General features: G+C 55.4%; 2 protein-coding genes across 4 annotated transcripts; both read left to right on the forward strand.

Moving 5' to 3' along the window:
* The first annotated feature begins 3,533 nt into the window (after positions 1–3,533).
* On the forward strand, positions 3,534–7,997 carry LOC308177294 (protein Wnt-11b-like). 2 transcript variants are annotated; one of them, XM_080554279.1, is made up of 5 exons: positions 3,534–3,735; positions 3,936–4,171; positions 4,575–4,852; positions 5,321–5,613; positions 5,922–7,997. In XM_080554279.1, the coding sequence occupies exons 1-5, from the start codon at positions 3,665–3,667 to the stop codon at positions 6,094–6,096; spliced, it is 1,053 nt and encodes a 350-aa protein (XP_080410405.1). In that variant the 5' UTR covers positions 3,534–3,664; the 3' UTR covers positions 6,097–7,997. The 2 variants fall into 2 exon arrangements, with proteins under 2 accessions (XP_080410405.1, XP_080410404.1); XM_080554278.1 differs by having other exon boundaries at positions 3,534–4,171.
* A 5,531-nt stretch (positions 7,998–13,528) lies between these two features.
* IGBP1 (immunoglobulin binding protein 1) lies at positions 13,529–18,628 on the forward strand. 2 transcript variants are annotated; one of them, XM_080554282.1, is made up of 6 exons: positions 13,529–13,763; positions 13,839–14,144; positions 15,375–15,570; positions 16,587–16,672; positions 17,730–17,842; positions 18,102–18,628. In XM_080554282.1, the coding sequence occupies exons 1-6, from the start codon at positions 13,576–13,578 to the stop codon at positions 18,245–18,247; spliced, it is 1,035 nt and encodes a 344-aa protein (XP_080410408.1). In that variant the 5' UTR covers positions 13,529–13,575; the 3' UTR covers positions 18,248–18,628. The 2 variants fall into 2 exon arrangements, with proteins under 2 accessions (XP_080410408.1, XP_080410407.1); XM_080554281.1 differs by having other exon boundaries at positions 13,530–13,763; positions 18,099–18,628.
* The last annotated feature ends 210 nt before the right edge of the window (positions 18,629–18,838 follow it).

Raw genomic sequence — 18,838 nt, forward strand, 5'->3', positions numbered from 1 at the left:
GCAGAGCCTCTCCTGCTTCTCAGGAGATGCGAGAAGTGCTTTGTCAGCCAGGAACGGGGGCCTTGCCCCGGCCCCACAGCCCGATGTAAGGGGTGCTGGGCGGCAGGAGCCTTGGCACGGGTGCTGGGGACCAGTGGTGCCGTCCTGCCTGCCGCCCGGCCCCGGCACGTACTGGGGAGCTGTACGCTGCCCCAGCACGAGGCAGGCTGGTAGAGAGCCCCCAGACCCCAGCATCAGGCACCGTCCACGCCTCGAGGGGTCTGCCTGGAAGCCCTACAGCTAACAGGGGGGCAAAGCGCCCCGCTGCCGGGGGGCTTGCCAGTGCCACGAGCACGGTGGAGGAGCGCCGTGACGGCCGGGACTCAGATCTGGGGGGAGATGGTGGCCCTTAAGAGCAAACCCGCTGGCCAGAAGGTGGCAACATGCCCTCTCCCATCTGGGCCTGGCGCTAAGCGCGCCCACAGAAGAGGTCTGCATCGCTCGGGAAGCTCTGTCCCCGCTCAGACCCAGCTTGGCTTGAACAGCGCTGCGGTGTCACGTAGCCCCAGGTCAATGCTACCAAGATTTGGGGTGCAAAGCCCTGGGGTCCTGGAGGACACCACGCTGAACGTGAGCCAGCAATGCGCCCTCGCAGTAAAGCAGGCTCGTGCTACCCCGGGCTGCGTTAGGTAACGACCAGGCGCCTACAGAGCCCAGAAGCCTCCCCCCACCACCACCAGCACAGGGGACTCGCACTTTGCCCACCTTTGTGCACCACTCAGCAGAGATAAGGTACCGCTGACCTTCCTGACCCTCTCGTCTGAAGTCCCTGTCGTGACATACAGTGAGGAGCCCCCAGCAGCAGCTGCCTTAGTCACGATATGGGGGCTTCAGAGCACCGACCTGCTCAGCGCCTCTGCCTGGTGGGCTGGGGGCTGGCGCTGCCACCAAGGAGCCCAGGGCAGAGCGACTGCAACTGGGAGGGACTGGGAGCCACCGGAGCGTGGCAGCAGGGTTGTCTCTGCTTGGCAATTCCTGCCCTGCGTGTGCTTGGTGAAACGCTGACCTCCCTCTGCAGGCTGCGCGCATGACGCACGGAAAAGCACCCGAGCACCTCCCAGCCCCGACAAGAGCAGCTTTTCCTGGTCAAAAAATTCCTCATTGCTCCAGAAGCTGCTCAGATTTCCCCACGATGTCCCCCTCCGGGCGCAAGGCATTTCCCCATTCCCCAGGGCTGAGAAAGGGAACTTACAGAGGAAAACATTTCACAAGATCAGAATCTTCGGGGCTGGAGCGAAAGGCCCGTACGGGCCAGCGGGAGGGAGAAGTGGGGACACCACAGCCGATTCTGGCCAAGGTAGGAGAAGGATCTGCAAAAGCCACGCTGGGAAGGTGGGATGTCAAAAAATATCAGGGACTTCCAGAGCACAGAGCGAGCAGCAGCACCGAGCTGGTGGCCACAGCCGTGGAGCCGCTGCCCCGTCCCACGCAGCACCAGCACCTGGCCCAGCACCGGGTGCTGCTTCGTAGGACTTATTTTTTCAGCCAGGAGCAGGGAGGTTAAGGGGATCGGAACCAGCTGATGCCAGGGAGCCACAACACAGCGTCTCTCGCTTTCTTTTCCCTCTTTTAGCTCAGCCCCTCGTACCTCTGCTTGGGATTTGGGAGTGACCTCGGCCCTTTCCTAGGGGGACCGTTCCGCAGGGGCCGCTGCCCAGGCACAATGCACCTTGGCCTTTTCATCGCAGGAGAGCGGCTCGGGAAGGTCACCAGTTCAGGCTGCGTGTCCTGGCTCTGGTTCGCATGACAGCAAGTCAAAGGGAGGTCACGGGGGGATGCTAACCAGGCGCCCAGCGAAGCCCTGCGGAGGGAAAGCACCTTCCTGCTAGAAGGGAAGTTGCACAGCGAGGGAGAAAGTGAAATCCCAAAGTAGAAGTCCTAGACAGAGCAGCTCCTGCCCGAGGAGGCCCTGCTTTCCCTGCTGCATTGCTTCTGCCCGCTGGGATCAAGTCCTGGCAGCGGCGCGGGCGCTTCCGCAGCTGAGACCCGTGCACAGGCAGCCCGCAGCATCGGACCTAAGCTGGGTCTCCTGGCCCAGCCGGCTGGAGAAGCAGGTTGTGCTGTGCTCAGCAGCCTGCTGAGGAGTTAGCAGCACAGGGCAAGGCGCTGGTGCTGGACTGGAAAGCCCAGTGACAAAGTCCTTCGGCTGCACCTCCTGCCCCCATGCTCTTCGGGGTGCTGAAGGCAGCAGAAAGCCCCATGCCAGTTACAGACCGGGCTCTGACACGCTAAGGACAGCCCCAAGCCGACTTAAATCCTCCTCTCACCGTGTTTCCTAATGGGTGCCTTTAGTTTTGGGGCTGTCTCAAGCCTCTCTGTGCAGGGCGTATGGCAGCGTGCGGAGCTGGGAGATGCTGCTCCGCAGCCGCCACCTTCCTGCAGCGGTGCTTTAACCGGGTTACAGGGAACGTGCTCGCAGGCTGCACACGGGGAGCCTTCCCCGTGTCCCCTGCCGCTCGCCCTTGCTGTCAGCAGCCTGGCCCTCGCAGTTATGAAACCCCGCAGCAGCTGCCGGTGCCCTGACGGAGACAATAGGTCAGGAGCGTGGTTTCTCTGCAAGCAAAGCGGCTGCAGCCGAGCAGTCGGTGTCTAGGGGCAGGATTTCCCCGCATGCAATTAGCTCCAGTGCTGGCACAGCGCTGGGCTCGGGGTCACTGGGGTCCCAGAGGCAGGAGAGCCCTTCGTGCCTCCCTTGCTCTCCATGGGGTGCCCACGCCCCGCGCAGCTTTCCCTCTGCCGTCCCCAGGGGCTGGGGCCGCTCCGGGCCCCTGAGACCAGCGTCCGTGCCCTTGACTGACACACACACATCTGGAGTCCTGCTTGCTATTGAGTCCTCCCTGTCATCGTGGGGCTGTGGGGACAGAGGGGGCAGGCAGCTGAGACTTTCACTCTCTCTGGGTCCAGGAAAATGGATTTTTTTTTAAAGCTCTGAGCAAAGAAAATAAGGAGAAAAAATAAAAAAAAAAAAAAAAGAGAGAGAAATTAAGATCAGCCCTTGCCAACCCCTTTTGTCCCTTACTAATGTCACCCCTTTCTGATTCTTGCCCGCCTACATCCCCTGCCAGCATCCCCTGCTTGCAAGGACAAGTTTTTATCTGCTGAGCAAAGAAACACCTATTTGCTTTGCAATCCAAGGGCTCTCCTGGAGATGCCAAAGGTGATATCCGCTCACCCCGGGAGAGCAGCGTGTGTGCGGTGCCGGGGCCTCCGCAGTGCCTCGCTGGGCTGAGAAGTGGTCTGTGGCCGGGGAGCGCTCAGGGGCGCACAGGGGGGACAGGGCAGAGCCCAGGCACCCTCTGCCACCACGTTGCATGGAGCTGCTCGGTGCTGCCGTGGCTTTTTCCCCAGGGAGATGCCACTTTGGGGACAACCGCACCGACAGCGGGGGTACCTGAACAGCGAGCCCCCGCTCCAGGCTGCGCTCACCGGGGTCCCCAGGCACCCAGGCTGGGGGACAGGGGCTGGGGCGGCCTCCCCGTCCTCCCCGAGGGCTGCGAGCTGTGAATGGCACCGAAACCGCCTTTGTTCCCCTCCCCGGGGGGCAGGACGGCAGCGCCCGCGGGTATAAAGGGGGCGGGCGGCCCTGGTCCCAGCTTGTCCTGGTCCTGCGGTCCTGTCCCCAGCCATGGGCCACCCCGCCGTGCCCACCGCCATCCTGCTCTGCCAGCTGGGGCTCGCCGCGGCCATCCAGTGGCTGTGAGTAAGGGGGTGCAAGGGGGGAGGAAGGGGAAGGAGGGACAGGGGGGCTCCCCCGGGGGTCCCCTGCAGCAGGACCCCTCGGGTCTGCCCCCTGTCACCCGCTCCCCAGGTCCCCGTTTGCTCGTCCCCTGCGGTCCCCATCCCCTCACCCCCACCCCAGTGCCCACGGTCCCCTCTCCCCTCTCCTCTCCCAACAGGGGGCTGGCGGAGAGCGGCAGCAGGGTGGCCTGGGACGAAAGCCACCACTGCCGGCTGCTGGCTGGGCTGGTGCCCGACCAGGTCCAGATGTGCCGGAGGAACCTGGAGGTGATGCACAGCGTCGTCCAGGCTGCCGCCGAGACCGTGAGCGCCTGCCAGAGGACCTTCGCAGGCATGAGGTGGAACTGCTCCTCCATCCAGCGCGCCCCCAGCTTTGGTCCCGACCTGCTGAAAGGTAAAGGGGGCTTCCCCTCGGGTACTCACCTCCGCCTCCTGCCCCATGCAGCTTCCCAGGCCGTGCGTCGGGCAGTGCTTTAACGCACAGCACTGCAGGGCAGCCGATGGGCATCAGCTTTGCTTTAGGTGCACGCTTTGGAGAAAACTTGCTGCCATCGCTCCGGCGTTAATCCCGTGCTACTCAGACCAGCAGGAGATCGCAGAGTGACTTCCACTCAAACGAAAACAGTTGCTGGAGGCTCCAGACAAAGGGGGAAAACAGGCTGTATACTGAGAGCAGGATATAACAGCCGCACAGGCTAAAAATACAGCCCGAAAAGGGCGTCAGGTCGTAGTTTTATCCCGTTGCAAGAAACAAGCCTCCTTCCGCTGCGAGACGTGAGACTCCCTTCTCTCCCCAGGGACCAGGGAGTCCGCCTTCGTCCACGCCCTGGCTGCGGCCGCCGTCGCCCACTCCATCGCCCAAGCCTGCGCCTCGGGGTCGCTGCCCCTCTGCTCCTGCGGCTCTGCCCCCTCCGAGGTGCCGGGCCCCGACTTCCGATGGGGCGGCTGCGGGGACAACCTGCGCTACGGCCTCCAGCTCGGCGCCGCCTTTGCTGACAGCCCCCCGAAATCCAGCGGGCCGGGAAGGCAGGCCCTCAGGGCCGCGAATCTGCATAACAACGCGGTGGGCAGGCAGGTGGGTATGGGCCTGGCCCCCCGCAGCCTGCCGCAGGGGTGCCTAAGGTGAGGGGGGGGACCCCAGGCAGGCTGGGGGGGTGCCGTCCTTAGGGTGAGGAGGCAACTAAGTGGTTAAATTGGAGTGAGATGTGTTTGCAGAGACATTCCCCCTTACTCCCCCCCAAAAAAATGCTGCCAGCCCACCACAAGCTCCCGCAGACCCTTCCCAAGGGTTACATGATTATCACAAGGGAACAAAGCAGCACCCCTTGATCGCCCCTTTATATTCATTACAAGGAGGCACTCCGCTGTCCCAGCAGCAGCATTTTCTTCCACCTCTAAACAAGAGAGGGGAACTCTCTCGGGTGGCAGGAGGCAGCTGGGCTCTTTCGTCTCTTGAAGCTTCCCGTGGATGCTCGTGCAGATCAGTCGGCGGGGTGGGCACCAGCAGCAGGCAATATGTTCATCTGTTTTCCAACCTCCGCAGGTGCTGAGTGACTCCTTGGATACCAAGTGCAAATGCCACGGTGTTTCAGGCTCCTGTTCGGTTAAGACCTGTTGGAAGGGGCTGCCAGGCCTGGGCGAAATCGCTTCTGAGCTCAAGTCCAAGTACCTGGCAGCCGTCAGGGTGACCCACCGGCTCATCGGGCCCAGGAAGCAGCTGGTACCCAAAGAAACAGACGTCAGGCTGCTGAAAGAGACGGATCTGGTTTATCTCATCAACTCCCCTGACTACTGCGTGCCCAACGTCCACCTGGGGTCTCAGGGGACGCAGGACAGGTAAGAAACTGCTGCAGATGTGCTCTATCAGCCTCCCAGGCGGAGAGCCTCCATCAGCCACGTGGAACCAGGAGTGCTCGGTGGCGGTCAGCGCGATCCCTCAGCAGCGTGGTCAAGGGGGTGTGAGGAAGGTTTGTGCAGCCCCGAGTGCTGCTTGCATCGGCTGTAGGAAGCCCTGCCACCCCCGTACCTCTACGGGCAGGCTCTGTGAGCAAACCTGCTCCAGCGGGGGCCGGGGCAGCACCCTGGGGGTGGGCAGGCACGGTCCCGACCCCTCACCTCCGTCTCCTGCGCCCTCCTCTCGGCAGGCAGTGCAACAAGAGCTCCGTGGGCAGCGAGGGCTGCGACCTGATGTGCTGCGGCCGCGGCTACAACGCCTACACGGAGGAGGTGGTGGAGAGGTGTCACTGCAAGTACCACTGGTGCTGCTACGTGGTGTGCAAGAGGTGCCGGCGGCTGGTGGAGAGATACGTCTGCAAATAGCGCCCGAGGCGTCGCGGCACGCGGGAGGGCTCCCGCGGGTGTCCCCCAGGGCGCAGCTGGAGACTGGGCGCCAACCGCAAGGGATGCGCCGAGTTCGGCAAGGAGGGGACTGTGCTGGGAGCCTGGACTCCAGCATTGCCATGGAAGACCCCAAACTGAGCGATGATGGGAAGCCAAAACCCCGAGACCGACCTCTGCCCCATCTGCCCAGAGCGAGACAAAGGGCTGCCCTCCTGCGGCCGATCGGGAGCATCCAGCGCTCCGTCTCCAGCTGGGGACCGTCCATTTATCACTTTGCACACACAGGCCCTTTTCTCCAGGGGTGAATGGGGACCCTGGGCTGCCATTGTCTTTTTGCGGGAGGTTTTTGACAGTGGCCTGAAAGCCAGGAGTGATGGATGGGCAGGGGGTAGCGAGCTGCCCATCGGGAGGAGGCTGCAGGGGAGGAAAACTGCTTAGGGTGAGGGGGTCACGGGCAGCTCCTCTGGCAGCAGGCTTCTGCTGTGGGTTTACCCAACACCATTGAATGTTCCTCCTCGTGGGCAAATACTGCTCCGGTGCCCTCTGCAGCATCTGAAATGACACGGCTCGGACGCAGGCAGAACCAGGTATGGCTCCAGGAGCCAGAGCTCATCGCTCCCCTCCAGGACCCGCTGCTCTCGCAGTGCGGAGACTCCGTCTGTGCCTGACGACAGCACACACGTCGATGGGCAGCGGCTTCCCAGGTCGGGCAGCGTGGCAGAACTGCACCTACCAGCCATGCATTCACAGGGCATCTATGGCAGCTTCTGCCCTCTGGATTTGTGTTGGAGGTGGGAGCCCGTTCAGCACGCGGTGTACTCACTGCTCCTCCTTCCTGCCCCTTCTTTCCCACCTCTAAGGGTTTCAGCCCACTCCTCCAACCCCTTTGATACCAGGCGAGCTGGCACTGGCCTGGAGAGAGGACAGGGCTCCAGGGCCCCAGCGACATAAGAATGAACCTTTCGTCTCCATACTTAACGTAAGCGGGATTCCGGTGTGTGCTTTTTAAATAAACGTATCATACCGTACCTCTCTGCGACAGACCTCTGTGTTTCCTAAGACGACCTCCCTCCACCTCCTTGGCATTCACAGAGAAAATGAGGCTGGAAGGAGATCCTAAAGCACCAAGCATAAAAGTTCTGGTAGCTGGAAACTGAGGCAGTTGAGGCTTATTTTCTGATCCTAGCACATGTGGGGCGGACTAAACAAGTGTGCATCACAGATGGGGTCCTGATCTGCCTTTTACTTCCCTCTGTTCCCTCGACTGCTTTTAGTACAGGGGTTGGCCAAGTGCTCGCGTGGAATAAGAGTTTCCCGTTCATGCAGCCTTTGGAGAGAGGGGACGAGCCTAAATGCACACGTGCTGAGGAGAGCCTACAGGGTGAGGAGCACAGGTAAATGTGAGTGAAGTCCCAGGACGGTTTCCTGCAGCTCCCACCGTGACCTAGAGCCTCGGCCAGCTTTGCGTGCGCCTTGTGTTATTTGTGGTTTGTATTGAATGGAGTTGGCTGTGCTCAGCCCCGAGTCCAGCTGTACGATTACTCATTTCCATATTCACTCAATCATTTTTAACAGCCTCTGCTGGGTCACAGAATCAATTCATAAGCTTTTATTGTAAACCATCCCCTCCATTTAATGTGCTCCAGGTTTCCGTATTAACAATGAGTAATAGCTGGGAGTCCAAGGTGGCTTGAGACGAGCCTGGGAGCTGGAAGCTGAAATGCTCAGGGGTGAAGCCTATGCTCACATAGCTAACTGAGTGAGTTAACTACCATTATCAGTCGTTAATGTGCCGTTGACTTGATCTGGCTGCTGACATGCAGCCTTCCCAGAGTGACAGTAAGGCCACAGCTGCGAGGCTTCCGCCACAGCTGCGCGAGGCCAAGAAGCTATCTCCAGATTTTCTTTTAAAATGCAATTAGGAGTTAGTCACCAGCATTCCTCGGAAAAGGGATGCTCCAGCTGCAAAAGGGCTGCAGTTTCTGTGCCCAGAGCCAGGCCAGGTGATGCAGGTACTTAATTAGGAGGGTTGCTTAACCCAAAGGCACCTCACGGCCAGATCAGAGGGAGGTGAAGCTGGGAGGGGCTGCCAGCTCCCTGGAGCATTGCAAAACGAGCTAGGGAGAAGAAAACAGGCAAAGGACACTGCGGAGTGAGAGATCCAGCCAGGAGGGTGGGAAATGTGATTTGCATTTGGTAAGTACAAACACACAGCGCCTGGGGCGGAGGAGAGGAGCCACAATAGCGAGGAATGCCCCGGGGGAGATGTCGCGATCCCCTCCTAGAGAGGTCCTGCTTGAATTTCTGCTTGGGAAAAGGCAGGGTCAAGCGCTGAATATGCGGAGCCCTCTCCTCCTCCGGCTGCCTGCACGGTGACTGCAGGCCCAGGGGAGGGCTGGAGGGGTCAATGTGCAGCGGAGGCGCTGGGCTCCGCTGGTGTCCTGCGGGGAAGCGCTGCAGTTAGTCGAAGGGTGCAAAGGGTCAGGCTGGCAGGAGGGGCTGCGGTGGGGAGGTGACAGCTAAGTGACAATGTTCAGAGCGGGAAGCATTGCAATCTGGGCCCGCAGCTGGAATTACCAGCTTTGTGAGATCTGCTCGGCTGGAAGAGTCTCCCAGGGACTAAGAGCCAGAACAAGGCAATTAATATCCGGCAACGGGTCCAGAGGGAATAAACCACCCACTTGGCCCCACGGGCAGAGGGGATCCATCTGAGTGGATGTATTTTCTCCAACTCTGCCGGGCAGGAAAGCTAGCATAAAGGCTGTCGGGGGAACGCAGAGCCCCGACCCCTGGCACAGGCCAGCACAAGCACCCTCCCAAGGAAAAAGATGGGAAAACCTGGACCCTGACATCGCCCTTGGGTGGCTTCCAGCACCGGTCAGAGCAACACTGCCAGAGAAATAAATCAGCGCTAGTGGGTCTTTCCTTAGCTGTCTGCAACTTCACTCCCCCAAAAAACATCTCAGGCTCTGGTAGGTACCTCTTCAGGACCTGAACAAATCTGGGCATGGTGACAGCACTGTCCGTGACACCGGGAGGATCTCTGTAACAATTATGGCTTTGCAGCCCTTCAGACACATCCTCGCATGTTTCTCTTGCCCCACTTTCACAATCAGTCCTCTCCAGACTGTGGTAGACTGCTGTCATTACCCTCTGCTTCATGAACCCTCGTCAGGCTCGCTGCTAATGTGACGGATCTACCTCTTTGACTTTCCTGTCATTAGCCATTTTTCCCTGGGTCTTGTGGCTTTTTGTTTATCTGTCGCTGGAAATGAGAATCCCAGAGCTGAATTCTCTATGGTCGTGGCAGAAGTTTTTCACTTTCTGGTGCTGTGAGCTGACATGGGAGAGATGGCTCTGAAAGTGGCTTGTGCACAAAAGAAAACCATCCCTCTGCATGAAATGCGGTGAGAAGCAGGCAAAGGGCTTGCTCTGCAAAGCCTTCCCTTAGTTCCTGCTTGACTTTTAATTTGTGTTTGAAAGGAGTAACATTGGTGTGAACGTGATCCTTCCCTGCTGGCTAGATTGTGCAGACAATGAAGTCTGGAGAAAGGAGGGTGATCTTCATGGGCTCTTTTGACCTTGTTGCTAAAGCACTTTTTTTTAATTATTATTTATACTTGGAGATGCTGCATAACTTATGCCAGGAGGATAATCCAAGCCAAGGCGACAAGCTGTTGGTAAACAAGTAAAAGTTTGGGGGTAAGAATGACACCAGGACATGTTGGGATATTTCTTCCCTACAGCCCTTTGAGAGGAGGGTGCCTCAGGACCTCCATCGGCACCAGCACAGCTCTTTCCTTCTGCTCGTCACAGGGAGACCTGAGCCAGAACAAGGAGAAGACACATGGCGGGGCCACTGCCTCAGTGCTCAGCTGTTGATCAACATCTGTGCTGCTGTGAATATCTGGGGGATGTTACTTTGACCTTTGGGATGGTTGGTGCCTACACTATCGCACCACAAGACACAAGCATGAGTAAAGGCTTGTATCTAAGGAAACCCCCTTGTATCTCTGTTCTCCTTTATTTCTGGGGTGTTCAGCAGGATGTCCTGAGGATGACGAGTAATAATAGGGATTGCCCTTATGGGGATCTTCAGATGAGAGACAGGGACAAATGAACGTAAGTGAGTAACAGCCATGAGACCAGAGGGGGAACTAGGCTGCAGCGTGAGGGCTCTTGGGCATAGCTTGAAGGGCGCTTGTTGCAGTGGCTGTGCTGGATTCAGAGGAAAAGCAGACTTCTGTCCCTTCTGCTTGGCTGGGCAGGCTGGCATCCCTTCCAGCTCTGCCCCCTGCATTTCACCAAGTTGCTAAACCAGGGTAGAAATTCCCAGAGACAAAAGGCTTCCACAGAAAGCAGTACTCCAAAGTTAAAACTGTCCCTCGGTGCTTGCTGGTTTCTCTCCAGAAGAAAATTAATGTGGCAGAGAGCTCAGGAGCATGTTACCTGCTCCTGTTCCAGCACTGTCACTGGTGCAGAAGATTGCTAGCAAGTTCATGCACGTTCAGTGCAGAGGGTATGCTGGAGGCTGCTCGCTTCTGGTGGTGGACTTGTCAAATCGCCTTTATGCCGGTGCTGAGAAAGTGCCATGGCCTCATTGAACAGTAGCATTTTTTCTTTGTGCACCCCTGGGGAAACTGCCTCCAAAGGCAGTCAGAAAGTGAGCTACAGCAGGGTGGGAGCTGCAGAAGAGCCTCCTCTCCGAAGCAGGAGCACACCTAGGCCCAGGAGCCACCCTGGGGCTCCATGCTACAACACGTGTGGGTGCCTGCAGTTCATTATGCTGGGGCTGAAGAGCAGGCAGACGACAGGTAGTTTGGTCACTAGCCCTTACTGATTTCATGCCTTTGTGGTATAAGTCAAACCTGTTCTTGATCAGTTGGGACAGCAGGTAAAAACAGGGCTAATGAACTGCTAGCAAGGAGATTCAGGAACTTCCATCCAGCTGACAGGTTCACCTACTTGGCTCTTGCAAGCAAAGCCTTCTCCATCTCGAAGGAAACAGAGCCTCGCATAGATTTCCTGCTCTCTCAGTCCAGCGTGTCTGCTGAGCGCTGATAACGTGTGGCTCCAGGCCTGTCCTGTGCTGCCCCCGATAATCTGGGTCAAAACTGACACCACCACCACCCCGCCTCCAGTTTTAAGAGAAGGGGAAGTGGGCTGAGGTCCCATGCTGCGTCATCAGCCTATTCACAGTTACTTGGAGAGCAAGCCAATAGCTCCCTGTGAACCCATCTGGCTTGCTCTGAGAGGTGAAGGCCTCAAAGAAGAATGCCCAAAGGAGATGTTTGCTCAAGATTAAACAGAGATATCCTATAGGCAAGGTAATCCCATAACTGCTGAGACTATCTGGGTAACACAAAGGCTAAGGCACTGAAGGAATTCACTCCAACAGTGTCTTTTGCTCTGATCCTCAAAAATGCTGTTGAAATTTAGAATCTTAAAGGTTCAGGAAGGGAGGTGGGGAAATGATTTTATAGATTTACTATTTATTTTAACTAATGTATGTGAAGGGAGAGATGCTACACTGACTGGAGTGTTGCCTTTCTGATAAAAGTGAACTGGCTGTAATTGCAGGGGATGTCATAGCATCTTCTGCTGGTGAAGGAAAAATGGCTGTAGAATTCTGGCCCCATTCTACTTCCAATTATTATATTAATTTATTTTTCCACCACTGGATGCAGCGTGGTTCTTCACTTCCTGCCTGGTGTGCAGGAATACCACAGAATGATGTGTTAAACTGTTGACATATCTCATGCTACCGGTGCCTGCGTTTTCGGTCTGAGCAAAACGGTCACATGGAGGGAGGATGACAGGAGAGCAAAACCATCAGGGTGTACTTGGGACACAGCATAAAGGAACCTAAACCCAGAACTCTTCTATCTTTTACGATTAACTTTTTATCAAGCTATCTCGTGTACACATGAAGGAAACAAACAGACTAAGTCATAAACTGACTCATCTGTGGAAGTTGAGTGCTTCCAGCCTGCCCTGAATTATTATCACACCATATACATTTTTCACATCTAGGTCAATAACTTGTATTGTGTTTCTGCACGTCAGCTTGTAAAAGCACAGCTTTAACCATTACCTGTCCGATGCCTGTTTTAATTTCAGAGATACTATCAAAGGGGACTCAGGAGCTAACCAAAAAAGAAATGGTAAAGGGCCCTTATCTTACTTTTGTTATAAAAAGAACACATAGGGATGAAATGGTGGGCACTGCACTTAAAGAATAAAATGTAGGACTTTGCTGCTGAGCATCCATGCTGTGCACTGTGTGTTGCCTGGACGGTCTGCCAAGTTCTGATTCCATGCTATAGAGAGATAGTTGCGTGCAGTACAAGCCCCTGGTGAATTCCAGCCCCGACGTCCTAAGGTGCTGTTGAGGCTCTCCCAAGAGCAGGAGAGGACCACGCGTGACCTACCCTCCCAGACAGAGCACCTGCCCTAGCACCAGGGGCAGCACGTGCTGCCTTCCTGACCTGCACATTTGCCTGGGAGAGGCTTTTTGTGATAGCAGAGACTTGGGGACCCCAAGGAGCGACCCCAGGCAGCAGCGCTGCCTGATGCGGTGGGGTGTCATGGCTAGCAATGGCTTGGCTCCCTCTGGTGCAGCCGCACGGGCAAAACACACCCGGCTGTGCCCAAGGAAGGGAGCTGAGCACCCTGCAGAAGTACCGGCATGGGGTCCTGGGGCAGGGTGGCTCATTAGCACGATCTTTGGCTGGGCTTGGCAGGACACTACTGATTACGCCGGTAGTTTGTGTTTCTGGAGCCAACACATTTAATTCCAGCTTGGCTCCTGACGCAGTGTGCTGCATTCTGTTGTGTAGACAAACTCCAGCCTTCTGCTGCATTTTTAATTCAGTAAGATTAATGGATGGAAACTCACACCATTAAACAAACAACAACCAAACCAGCAAAACAATAATCTGCGGAGGTGCGGATATTGGAGGAAAAGTCAAAGAAGGGGCAATGAGAGGGGCTTGGGGTAACCCAGGTCCTCATGGTCCAGGGTGAGGAATTTGTGTGAGTCGTTATTTAATGCTATTTATTAAATAGACCAGGGCCTTTGCTGCTACGTGTGGGGTGCACTTAAATTGGAGGCTAGCAGGTGAAGGGGTCTGGCTATGTGCACTGTCGGTTTCACTTTGACTCTCTGGTTCGTTCACTGATTTAATGCTCTCCTTTGGACAATTCTTCGGGCTCGCTGCTCTGCCAGGAGCCCAGTTTTGGATGACCGTGTTTAGCACAGAAGGAAGCCCCATTTCCGAGGGGCAGCGGCACGCCGCCCCTCAGCTCACCGCCGCAGCGCCGCCTCGCCCCGCCCGGCCCCAGCCGCCCCTACCAAGATGGCGGCCGCAGCGCCCCCACGAAGATGGCGGCGGGGGGCGGGCGCGGGCGGCGGGCGGAAGCGGCGGGGCGGGGGCGGCGGCTCCGTCCCGGCCCAGCATGGCGGAGGGGCCCGGCGGCGAGGCGCGGCTGCCGGAGCTGCTGGCGACGGGCTGGCGGCTCTGGGAGGAGGTGGAGGCCGGCACCGAGCCCTCCTCGGGGGCGCCGGCCGTGCAGGATAAGGTGCGGCAGGGGCTGGGCGCGCTGCGGCAGGCGGCCGCCATGGTGGCGGAGCTGGATCTCTTCAGGTGAGGCGGCGGGGACGGGGCTGGGGCTGAGGCTCGGGCTGAGGCCGGGGCTGACGCCGGGTCTGTGCCTTGCAGCGAGAACGAGGAGCTGGAGGAGGTGGCCTCGGCCGACCTGAAGTACCTGGCGGTGCCCGCCCTGCTGGGCGCCCTGACCCTGCGGCAGGTGGACGCGAGCCGGCGGCGGGAGCACCTGGAGGCCGCCCGGGCCCACTTCTGCCGCTTCCTGCAGCTCTGCCGGGCCTACGGGCTCAGCGCCGCCCCGCCGCCCGCCGCCGCCGCCGCCCCGGGGGACGAGGAGGCCGGCAGCCCCCCGCCCCGCGGCCCCGCCGCCCAGCGCAGCCTGCTGGCCATGGCCGCCGGCCGGCAGGCCAAGATCGAGAGGTGAGCGGGGGGAAGGAGGCCGGGGGAGAGCCGCGGCAGCCCGCGGCTGGGCGCAGCGGGGCGTTAAACGGCCCTTCGGGGATCCGCACCGCGCCTCGCAGCGGGTTTGGGTGGTTCGGCGGTCGCGGAGATGCGTTTGTGGCTGTAGTGCCCAGGCCTCAGAGAAGAATCGCACAAAAGCTCGTCGTGGTGAGCTCTCTGATAACAAACCGTGTAAAGCCGCCCAGGCTGGAAGCTTCCTACAAACGTGCTTTTCATATCTTTAATACCGGGGCTGTCGATGCCTCTTCGTCATGTTTTAGGTGAGGATTTTGACAGTCAAACTGTTGCTGACTGTGGTGGCACAGACGGGCCCAAGATGGCCTTGAGAGCAGTTTTTAAATCGCATGAATACCAAAACGCAGTCTCTGTTCTAAAAGGAACCTAAGAGGGATGGATATGGGGTAGCAGAATATGTTGTGGGTCGGTGCAGCACAGCCTGTCCGGCACGGGCTGCTCGCTGGCAGCCTGGCACCGCGCTCGTGCCCAGCTTGAGGCAGGTCTGGGGGTGCTCGCCTCGCGCTGTGAGCCCTGCCGCCAGCAGGTTCCGACTTGACCTGATTGCAGAGCGAGGCATTGCAATTACGTCGGCTTCCAGTGAAAAGCAGAGACTGCAAGATCAACGTTTTCTGACAGCCTGGATCCTCACGCGGGCTCCAGAGCTCTCGTCTCAGCTGCCCTTGTCAGTGGCTGACTGCAGAGTTTACCCTGCTGCAAACAGACCAGAAGGGAGTGGTTTGCTTTGCCTCTCAGCAGCACAGGGCTGGGCAGGCAGATGCTCGCATGCTTAAGATGTATTTTTCAGGGTTCTCTATGCAGTTGTTGTGGATGAGTCTATTTTATAGAACAATGCTTACATGCTGTGTCCTTTGTCTTGGATTTCCTCTGTGTCAGCAATCCTCAGCTGGGATTGCTGGCCTCTTAGCACAAATAAAATAATTGGGAGGGGCCCTGTCTTTAAATTGTCTTCCTAAAACTTCTTAACAATAGGAGCTTCTTAAATTAGAACAGTAAATTATCAGAACTTACTTTTCTGTATGCAACTTTCATTTGAAACATGTGAAATTATGCTAAAGCTCTTGCACAGATGGTATTGAAGTTCAAGAAAATGCTGATTTTAGAAAGCACTGTATCTGGGCCATGCTAGAGAAAGTTTACCTAAATTATGTCCTTTAATTCTCTTTGAGCCAGGTATAAGCAGAAGAAGGAACTGGAGAACAGGCTGGCCTCTGTGAGAACCTTTGTGGACAGTGGGCAGGCAGATGAGGATCAGATACGGGAATTCTACCTACTGCAAATCCAGAAATGGGTCAACATCAGCTTTGAGGAAATCGAGAGCATTGACCAAGAAATGGTAATCCTGAGGAGCAGAGACGCAGCGAAACAGGTATGAGATCTCTTTGTCTGCAGGTCCTGTGAACTCTGCATGGTTACACCTGATGATAGACACTATTGGGGGTAAATGAACCTCAGAGGAATTCATTAGCAGAGTTTCCTAAGTTTTGTTGTGTGAATTCTAGGTTAACATCTCTACCTCATGCCCAATATAAATGGATAGGGCTTGGTTTAGTTCTGAACAGCCAGTGGTCTGATTTTTGCGTTAGTGCCTGTCTGGTGCTATCGCATGTCCTAGACAGTCACAGTGTGTAAAATGCTCGAGCACCGAATATCAGAGCTGAATTGATCTGTGTGCAGAGGCTTTTCTCCACTTTGCTGGGTTGTGCCAGACCCTTAACTCTAAAGAACCAAATACTTTTGTCATTTAAGACAAGACCCTGGCGATTTTTTTTCTTTCAAGCCTACGTTTCTAGCCTACAGAACATCCTGATGTTACAGAAAAAAACATGCCCATTCGGTTTGAGGAAAGCACATCTTGTGTGGAACAGCGTTTCTGGGCTTTATGCTTCTCACCTAGAACATCTGTCTAGAATTAAAAAATTAATAATAACGTGCCTAAGTTTACCATAGTCCAGCTTTGCTGGCACAGCTGGTTTGTGCAATTCATTATTGGCATTGCAGAGCTCTGCTCTTCTGTAGTGCCCTGGGTGATATCTTCATGAATGATGAGCTCTACTTGCTTCAGAGTGTACTGTGTTTGATCCATGGAAAAAATAAGCTGTATTTCACGCTTTGATCTGAGCTGATCTGGTTTAGCTCTGTCAGCTTTCCGCTTTGATCAGAATGGGTGTAACAAAGGCACAAAGAGAAGTGATTTGTGGAAGCTCACAGATGGAGTTCATGATTTAAACTGGATTAAGGGCTGAATTGTCCGTCTTGGGACGTTGCTCTGACAGCAGAGGCATCTCTTTTCTACAAGACCCTTAGTAACTTGTTTGGGGTGGGAAGCAAAGAAGGGTACTCTTATCTACATGATTATTTTGTGACTCTTGTTTGCAATTTCAGTCTTCAGCACCACCTCACGGTACTTCCCGGCAAGTCAGGGCTCCACTGAAACCTTTCATTCTTACCCGGGATGCTGTTCAGTCTAAGTATGTTTGTTTTTGATTACTTTAACACAGTGTGATGCAGTGCTCTGTTCTCATGTCACACCTAAGATACTCTTTCAAATGCAGAAACACAGTCATTATCGGCAGGCAGCATGTCGCATCGAGATTGCATGTGTTGTACATCTGGGCAGGGGATGGGGAAACTTCTAACACGTTTCTTCCACTTTCTGTAATTTCTTCTGTTACCGGCATGCTTCAGTATCTGAGCTAATGCTGTTTGTTCTGTTGGGATGGCAGAAGAGGAGACCATATTAAAGTATTACCGCGTTAGTTTATAGGCAGTGTGCTTGCTGTTTAGTAGGCTGTGGCGAGGCAAGGCTTTTCTGCCCCTCTAACCTCGCTGTGATATAACAGGATTGTTCTCTGCTCTTAAAATAAAGAGCATGACATGGAAAAGTACATGTAGTTGCTTAATCTAATGCAAACTCCGGAGGATTTTGGTGGATTGAAATTAGTGATCTTTGGGGCTGAGAAGATGTGGTACCTGCCTGGCTACCAGTCGCAATAGCCTGTTACTTAAAATTTCTAACTATAGGGCTTTCCCTAGGGTAACAAGATCTCAGCATTTCGTGGTGCTGTGAGATTCTTGCAGGTGATACAGCAGCTAAAGCACAAAATAGGATAGAAAACAGATTTCTTGTGATTTTGACATTATCTGCCTTGAGGTTTGCAAATACCTATCTAGCTAAGCTGTGCCTAATTCGGTTCTCAGTGTCCTCATTGGCAAGCTGTGCCAGCGGACAGCATTCTTCTAGGGATTGGACAAGTATTCCGAGATCTTTGGAACAAAGCAGTCCTTGCCTCTCTAAAGCAGCAGAATTAACTCCTGCAATGCTATCTTGGCTATGTTACTGACCAGTCTGCTGCTGAAGGCCCACACTGTGGAAATACCCTCCCTGGGCAAACTCTTCTTGGTAACGTGCCTCATGTGATCAATACAAATCGGAGTATGGGGTAGTTCTGTGCATTGTTAGTGGTGTTCCTGCTCATTCGTACAGGACGTAAAGTGCCTTCCTCGACCCTCTCTCTCTTCCTGTAGAGTGTTTGGTGCTGGATATCCTAGCCTCCCCACTATGACCGTAAATGACTGGTATGATCAGCGCAGAAGGGAAGAAGCAATGCGTGGTCAGAGTGCACCTCAGAAGCCATCAGGTAAGGAGGGGTAGAGCAAAATGGAAAAGAGAGAATTCCTGAACCCTCTTGTGGGGAATGGTGAATGGGGGATGTGTTCAGGGTGTAAAATACCCTCTGGCTTTCTCCACTAGGCGTTCAGGATAAATGGATGGCTTGGCTGCGCCTGGCATTTCCTGCTGTGTTTAGGCTGACTCCTGGAGGGATTCTGTTCTGAGACCCTGACTAGTCATTTTCCGTTGTCTTACTGTCCCTCGCTCTTGTTCTTGACCTTCAGCAGATATAAGTGATGAAGAGTTGCAGAAGCAGCAGCAGGAGAAAAAAGAGGAGGAGGATGATGAGGAAGCTCTTCAAAAAGCTCGGGACTGGGATGACTGGAAAGATACACACCCGAGAGGCTACGGCAATCGGCAGAACATGGGCTGATGCTCTCGCAGCAGAGGGAGCAGGGCCTGGAAATCCTGTAAGAATTGCCTATGTCTTGGAGATATAGGAGTAAATGCACTGTACATATGCAGAGGTATCCTTGACTTCTCTGGGAGTCACTGGAGTCAGAGGAGTAAACATGACAATTTGCTTTGGTTTACATGAAATGTCAGACTGAGAGTGCGCTCGTCATGTACAGTGGCACCGCAGAGCTCCTGTCAGCGGGGCGCTGTCTGAGGGGCCAGACTGCCTCTGCTCTCCCAGTCAGAGGAAGTCCTTGAAAGAAAAGTACATGAATTTGGAAACTTCTCTTCGTATTGTTGGTGGATGTATTTATTTTTTCCTCTATATTTTAGACAAAATAAAATCTCTTGTGCTGCCTAGTTCTTGCTGTCAAAATCCCTTGTTTTTTGTCCTGGGCCCTTTCAGAGAAAATGTGCGAGGCTGGTTGCCAGCAGCTGAGGGAGTTGGGGGTGGCAAATGTCAGATGGCCACTTGTTTTGGCCAGGGCTACTGGTGGCCTTTCCGCAGCCTCATCATGCCGTTCCTCCCCAGGCTGGCAGAATGCAGTGTTTGGGAGCTTTGTGTTAG

Source organism: Anser brachyrhynchus (assembly GCF_964034855.1).
Source record: "Anser brachyrhynchus genome assembly, chromosome: 13".
Taxonomy (NCBI): domain Eukaryota; kingdom Metazoa; phylum Chordata; class Aves; order Anseriformes; family Anatidae; genus Anser; species Anser brachyrhynchus.